Source organism: Aythya marila, assembly GCF_965140915.1.
Source record: "Aythya marila genome assembly, chromosome: 5".
Lineage (NCBI taxonomy): Eukaryota > Metazoa > Chordata > Aves > Anseriformes > Anatidae > Aythya > Aythya marila.
In genome coordinates this window covers 39,150,052-39,158,159 of record NC_139046.1, presented here as the reverse complement: position 1 = coordinate 39,158,159, position 8,108 = coordinate 39,150,052, and the positions used below count along the sequence as shown (strand labels likewise).

General features: G+C 37.2%; 1 protein-coding gene across 14 annotated transcripts in view; it reads left to right on the top strand.

The window, feature by feature from the left end:
• The first annotated feature begins 3,596 nt into the window (after positions 1–3,596).
• Positions 3,597–8,108, top strand: part of RYR3 (ryanodine receptor 3) — a 218,150-nt gene continuing 213,638 nt past the window's right edge. For all 14 annotated transcript variants that reach the window (XM_082761305.1, XM_082761317.1, XM_082761306.1 and 11 more), the window contains exon 1: positions 3,597–3,686. In XM_082761305.1, the coding sequence (XP_082617431.1) occupies positions 3,636–3,686 (51 nt within the window). In that variant the 5' untranslated portion in view covers positions 3,597–3,635. The remainder of the gene's footprint in view (positions 3,687–8,108) is intronic.

Here is an 8,108-nt window from a genome sequence, read left to right as displayed (position 1 = left end):
GTAAAATAGATTTTTGGCCAGTCTCTGATAGTGTAACTCAATCTAGAAAGGTAAAATATACACTGCAAAAAGTGATTTAGATTCAGATATTCCTTTGTCATATAGCTAGATGTTTCTTTGGTTCCTTTTATAAACTTTTTATTGCCAGGGTACTGCCACTGTAAAAATTCTGAGCTATTGTTTGGTGGCAGCAGCAGTGAAGCTTGCCAAAAGCTTACCTAGAATCAAGAATTCATGCGAAGAGTCAGCCAGAATCCCTTCAATGTGTTGAAGAATAGGCAGGCGCAGTGTGTTTGTGCTGAAAATAGAAAGCAAATTTTCCTTAAATTGTTCTAGTTCTTTTAAACCTTGTAGAAAAGGCTTTTTTGATAGCTTTAAAGTACAGAAGACTGTCCAGAATGCGTTCAGCAGCAAAGGTACCTGAAATACAGGTTTTAAATTGGTCAACATGAATAGGATATCATGAAATGCATAATGGTTCCAGTTGAGATTGTTTGACCTTTGTGGCTTTCTCGGTGGAATACTTCACCTCACAGTCATCTCCAATTACACAGAGTCACTATATATGTATGCTGTGTGTGATGTGTGATCCTTTTGGACTGATTTACTGCAGTGGTCTGAAGTAACTTTCTTTCAGTCATGGCTTCAGTAATATTTTTTTTTATTTTGTAAAGAAAGATTATTCAAGACAAGTTGGTGTTAAGAAGTGAAAGGCCTTATACTTCATGTAAATGAGACTTCTGATTAAGTGCAAGACAGATAATAATATAAATAATATAACTGGACAAATCTAGTTGCCAGGGAATTGGAGAGGTTCTGGAAAAAAGCAGTTATGTCTTGAAGATATACATTTCATTATGCTGTGGTAGGTGAATAGTTTTCTCATTCAAATTATAGGCATTGAACCAAACAGAACAAAGTTGTAACAATAGAAATACTGTGAAATGTTTTCGTAGATCACTTGACAATTTTAAAATGAAGAAATTTTACTAAAATGTTTTGGTTTCTGAAGCAAGAAATAGTTTCCCAAAACAGTTCACAGGTAACTTTGTGAAACTAAGTATCAAATGAAGAAAAAAAGGGATTTAGAGAAAGAAAAACTTACAGATGAATTTTGACGAGTCAGGATTTCAGGTGTCTCACGTGCTGTGTACATGTTACAGTGCTAGAGCTATTATCAGCATTCATTTTTTTTCATATGCTTTGTCTTTGTATCAAACTTTCATAGGAACCATTTTGAATGGAATACTGAATTAAAGAAAAACACTTGAGAAGTTTTTATTTATATATATATATGTATGTGTATATATGTATATGTATGTGTGTGTGTGTGTATATATATATATATTCTCTTTTCCATGAGATTCAGGTAGATTGATCTCAGCTCTGCATGTTCAGAATTTACTGTCTGAAAATCTTGCTCTGTTAACAGGAATAAAACATGAGCAGATGTACTGCATTACATTGATTTCTATTTGTGAAGAAATATTTCTATGTTTTGTGAACTCTTGTAATGAGTCTTCTGACCTCAACTTGTTTTCTCAGGATTTTGAGTATTTCTTGTTTATAATCTTCCAAAGAAAAGTAGTATGTCTGACAGGGTGTCTCCTGTAAGACCAAACAGAGGAGCTATCCCTGTATGTGCAGATTTTGCTATGCAATATGTGTACCAAATCTAAACGGTACGTGCTTACCCATGTATTTACATCATTAGGTCTCTCTGCTTCATCTGACTGAATTCTTCTGGTTTAAATATATCCTTATAGTAGACCTAAGGAGGATCTATTGAGTTTTGCTCTTTGTATTTACAAGGAAAGGAGAGAAAACATCTTTCAAAGATGACTGGAATTTAAAAGAAGAAAAATCAGAACAACCACCAAATCAATTCTCTGGCACTTATACATCAAAATAAATAAAAATAGTTTACTGCCACATTGTTTCTGTCATGGACAAAGCAGTATTTTTTTTTTTATTTTTTTTTTTTTTTGCTCACCTCTGAAAAAAAATATGGGTTGGGGGTGGAGAATTAGATGGGCTGGCAGGGCTCTAGGTAGCCTGACTCACTGTGTTGTGTAGAAGCTTTGGAGTTCCTTCTGTTGTTGAGTAATGGGATTGTCGTATTTTTGACAGAATTTTTTGAGGTAGTGAGAGAGAGTGAAACACTTTTCAAAGTGTTTTGCCCTTGAAGAAGAGAAACTTTTGGGTGTCTCATGGTTTGGCTTGCCTTAATGTTTAATAAGGGAAAAATCAGAATTTGGGGGAGGTGGGGGGGAGAAGGGGGCTTGTGCAGGCAGTGTGTTCTTGGTCCCATGTCTGAAGGATAGTTGTGTATAAACATATTTACTAGTGGACATAGTGCATGTAGTTTCATTTTTTACTTTGCTACATTTGTCTTTGTGGTCCCAAGAAAATTGTTCTTTGCTTACCTTCATGCCTCAGTTTGTTACTTGTAAAGCAGAAACATGCTTTTCCTCAGAAAAAAAGATTGTGCACATATATCTTTGGAAAAGCATGCAGCCATGTAAATGGACACCTCAGATTTTGGGTAAGGCTTCTCAAGGATGCAGTGTGTGGGTAGGGTGTGTTTGCAACCTTGTCATGAAATGCAAGATCGTGTACTAAATTGCTTGACTAAAGCCTCATTAATACTCGTCTCCTCTTTCCTTACCTCCTTTCTCTTTTCCTCCTTTCATCCCAGCAAATTTTCTACCAGAGGTGATATATGTGTGGTTTTTTTTCACTTGCTCGTTTGCTGATGTTGAACTAAATATCTAGCTGTTTTCATTAATAACAAATTTCTTCATTATCTATCTTGAACTTAAAGTTATTCTAAATTTTGTTTTAACATGAGTGCTTTATAGGTATTGAACTAAATTTATACCATCTTCTATGTATATTCAGTGCGGTTTTTGAAATGCTACAAATAAAATCCTTCCGGTCCTTAGGGTATTTGTTTAAATGCCATTTAAAAGGATAGCACAAATAACTACACATAGTAGGTTCAGATCGTTGTTTTAGAAATCAGATTTGCAGCTGCTTATGCAGGGAAGCAAAAAATGGTAGTTATTGAAAGAAGGCTGGAAACATCTGCTGTCAAATTCAGCTTATCCTATGATGATTTACATCCTCCTACTGCACAAATCAGTGGCTTCAGAGTTGCTGAATTTGATACATTTCAGTGCAAAATTGGTTACCCTGATCTGTGAAAATGGAAGTGCAAGCTCTCCTTTCATTAACACTTCAGCATTATTGCTGTTGTGACCAAACAGTGTCTGGGAAATAAAAATGAAATAAAATAAAGCAAACCAGCACAACCTAGTGATGCATATAATGCTTCCTGCAGTACCTTAACGGTAGGGTGGTGGTGTGCTTTTTTTTTTGTGTGCCTGTAGGGTAGAGAGTAAAGAGCGAAAAGGAAAGGGATTGCTTGCTCTGAGCTGTAAAAGCAGCGCAGTTGGTTCTGGCAGTGAGGGGGTTGACTGACAGTCTGCAGTGCAGTGGAGTTTGCTGAGCTCCCTATATGGCTGTGGATTAGCTATATGCTAATACTGATAGGAGAAGAGGAGCTGTACTGAGCGCAGTGAGCTGCCGGTGGAGGCGATCAGAGTCTTAGCAGAGCTGACTCCTCAAGAGCCATGGCTGAAGGGGGTGAAGGAGGGGAAGATGAAATACAGTTCCTACGAACTGTAAGTATCTGCTTTTTATAGGCTATGTAGTACATGATTTTGTGTCTTGCGTCTTATTCCTTTTCTGTTGTATTAAAAATAAAGTGTTATTTCTGTGCTGGGCTTTGCCAAATGGGGGAATTGATTTAGTCAGTGGAAAAAAAAAAAAAAAAAAAGGCAAGAACATGAGCTTTAATAGCATCAGGCATTCTCAGCGTATTCTTCCTTGAATCTGCTCAATAGCCAGTTTGGTATATGGAGACCTATTTCCGCTGTAATCCCCTGTGTTTGAAGCATCCTTGTCAACTTTGTACTTTGGTTTCTAAATGTAGCATGCCAAATATCTGACCTCTGAAACTTCTGTCTGGGTTAGATTTCACTGACATTAACAGAAGCTTTGCAAATCAGAGAGGCTGAAAATGATGAATAAACCAAGCAAGCCCTTGATGACCTCTTCCAATAAACATGCACACAGAAGCACATTTGTGTATAGGGAATACCAACAGATGTTGATGTGGGGGCTCTGCAAATATTCTGGGGTCTTTCCTCTGCTTAAAAGAGGCTTATTTTAAAAGGACCTAAGGATTTATTTGGGAAGGGGTGTTAATTAGTGAAATAGCTTTGACTTGGTGTAATTTTCTATAAAGAACCCTCACACCATTCTTTCCTAAGGCTTTACACAAATCGAGTATGACAACCAATTTGGACTTTTAAGCAAGCAGTGTTCGTACGTTAATTTTTGGAAAGAGGATAATGCCCTTTTCATGTGTCATCTTGTCTCACCCATTATTTTTACCCTGCATGACTAAGAGTGTTTTGTTTTGTAACTAGCATGAAAAATGTATGTATTCCCTCTCTTTCCATACTTTCTTCACATTCATCACAAATAATGTTCCAGAAGGTCTCCCTTACAGTTGAAATAACTTTAAAAGAATAAGGTCTCTAAAATAAAATGTGTTAAGGGCCCAAAGCAGAAGATGGCAAGCCTGATTTCTGAGAGGGTGGGAAATTTTATTTCTGAGAATAAAAGATTAAAGAGTGGTGAAGGTTGCTGCAGCTGATACAAATTGTTCAGGTGTGATGAAGTGTCATTAGCACTTTTAAGTCTGTGAGAATTTTGTGGTAGGGGGAAATGGATAACCACAATGAAGAATCCTTTTCAACATCCTTCTCTCCGACTCCTCTTTTTACAAAAGTATCTATATTACACAGTAGATTACTCCACCTTTAGGAGGTGGTGCTTTTATCTGAGTCTGGAGCTTTAAATGAATATCCTTCAATCTTCTCACTTCCTAAGATGTTGCCTTAACTGAGCAGTCTTTGTCAATGATGAAGTGAGGCACTTTGCCTGTTTATAGGTAGCCTATATATGCTATGTGAGATGGCAATTTATGCAGCAATTTACGCTGCTGTGACCCTTTCCCATTCTTGTAGAACACCATTACACTTCTACCCAACAGATAAACAGAGATGGGGACATAAAAAGAGAAGCAGCAAGTGAGACTAGGCAGAAATGTTTCTTTTACTAGGTGTTAGGAAATCTTTTACAGGAAAAAAAAAGGCGTCTAGTTTTCTTTCTTGGGAGCCGCAGCTTCTTTCCTGTGAACAGTCCTATCAGTTACTGTTTTGTCCTTCTGAGCTTTACCATCATGGAGAAAGGATCAATCATTTCACAATAATAAATTCTTCCTTTCTAAGTGCAGGTACTGAATGCTACGGATGTAGGCTTTCAGTACTTGTTACTTACAGGTTTTATTGCTGCCTAAACACTGTGTTTGTATATACAAACACTAATTGCAGTAGCTCTTTAGAACTCTAACAGGGAAATTCCTGACTGATCAGGATCATTCCCAGAGGAGAATATTTTTGGGCATTTGAATTGTTAGTGAATGTTTCTCAGGCTTGTGTAGCGGAATCTTGTGAAATTGTTGGTTTCCCTTTTCTTAGTTTTGCGTCTGTAGGGAGAAGTGCTTTAGGATGTTATAAAGACCACTTTGCTCTCAGAGATAACTCTTTCTTGGTGAGGTATAAAAGGAGATTAAACTGCTCTTGATCCAAAAAATATCCTATGGTTGTTTTTTTTCTTTTTTTTTGTTTGTTTGTTTGTTTGTTTGTTTTGAAGAGCAGAAGAATTAACTCTTAAAATGATACCTGTGTTTATTTCTAGGGAGCAGCAAACTTGTGGGCATGTTTATAAATTTTAATGGCAATCTTTTCATTATCACTTTCTGCTCCAAAGCATTCCTCAGATCTGATTAACTTGGCAGCAATGGGGATGACAAAAAACTTGAGAACAAGTTCCAGAGAAGAGGGTGAGAACACTTCCACTGTTGTCATTGTTGTAGTAGTATTCAGTACTCATTCAGTCCCAGTTATTGTGTAAAGCCTTTAATGTACAATGATACTATTTAAAGGAAGATACTGCCAATAAATTGTAATTCCCTTTCTTCTTTTTTTCCCTGACCTGTAAGTTCAGGATGAAAGAAATATATAAACACACACTTTTTCCTTATACTGCTATCTTGCTGCTGTGTCTTTGTTATGAAAGCTTTTTTTTGATGTTCTGTTTCTTTAATGATGCTTGGAATTATTCCTCTAGTTTATAGTTGGTGGCTTTCATCCAGATTTGACTCTAAGTATTCAGTGTATGTGCACATGCTTGTGTGTCATGGATAGAAGGGAGAAGCAAAACCTTTAATTCACATGCATAGTATGCAATACTGTTATCTCTTAGTTTCCTGTCCTAGTAATATTTGTTCTTTATATGACTTTCCCTGTGTTGTTTATTTGGTATTCCTCCTAAGATATGAATACATGAAAAACTTACGATGGTAACATATCTACAGCATTAGTGAGAAACAGGTATGTTAATTCATGCTGTTTTGAGATAGCATGTTGAAGGATACAGAGAAAACTTTGCTACCTTTGGCAATGTGGACAAATGAGTGTAGAGCATTTTCATTCAAGCCTTTCCTAGCTACTGGGACTTAACTACTGTGACAAATTGTCAGTCTCTTCCTCTGTGGAAATTGTTCTCAAGTTCTTTGTCATTCTTGCTGCTGTGCGGGTCCAGAGAAGGGTGACGAAGCTGGTGAGGGGCCTGGAGAACAAGTCCTACGAGGAGCGGCTGAGGGAGCTGGGCTTGTTCAGCCTGGAGAAAAGGAGGCTCAGGGGCGACCTTATTGCTCTCTACAGATACCTTAAAGGAGGCTGTAGTGAGGTGGGGGTTGGCCTGTTCTCCCACGTGCCTGGTGACAAGACGAGGGGGAATGGGCTAAAGTTGCGCCAGGGGAGTTTTAGGTTAGATGTTAGGAAGAACTTCTTCACTGAAAGGGTTGTTAGACATTGGAACAGGCTGCCCAGGGAAGTGGTGGAGTCACCGTCCCTGGAAGTCTTTAAAAGAGGTTTAGATGTAGAGCTTAGGGATATGGTTTAGTGGGGACTGCTAGCGTTAGGTCAGAGGTTGGACTCGATGATCTTGAGGTCTCTTCCAACCTAGAAATTCTGTGATTCTGTGTAATCAAATATGAAGTGATGTCTTGGAACATACGGCTTTCATGTTCCTCCATCAGAAATACCTGCATAGTCACCCGCTAACAGAGAGCATGAGTGGAGGTCACCCACACCCAAAGTGTAGGGAGTATAGGAGCACTTTAAATGTAATGAAGCCTGACAAAGCTATTTCCTAGCTTAGGGTCTGAATTATGGTGATGACATTGGTTAGTTGGTGACAAAGGCCTTTACACTTGATTCTTTTTGGACTCTTATTCCTTTAACAGTTTATGTCAATGACCTGATATTAAACACTTTGATAAATGCATCCAATCATCTAAATGTTTACAGACAGGAATGGGAGATTGCTTTCTGTCATAGACTTGTAGTTATCTGCAATAATTAGCAGAATACTGGTTTTATGAAGATCTGGAATAGAATACATGGATTTTTATTTTTTTCAAGATCTAGACCATATACATAATGAGTTTACAGATTTCTATTCAGGTATATTTTCCTTAATCACAGAATCAGAATCATGGAATGTCTCAGGTTGGAAGAGACCTTAAAGGTCATCTAGTTCCAACCTCCCTGGCATGTGCAGGGATTTTTGATCATTTAAATGTTAAATTGCTTTTCAGACTCAAGATAATTGGATGGCTTATCTAATTTTATATGTGGATACGTTTTCTTGTTCATATTTCTTGAAAATGAGGTTCTATGATGTCCAGATGTAAATGAGATGGGAAGTGATCTCAATTTTACAATATGAACTCAATTCAGTAAAGTACGAAGTTTCTATTAATAGTTAATTACTGGGGAAATATGGGAATTGTTCTTGGTGAGTTGTGTGTTATTACATTTATATACAAGTGATATAGAATCTAATATATAAGTCACAAAGGCTAAGAACGCTTTAAAATCAAATTAATGGAATTTTCTTGAAGCCCC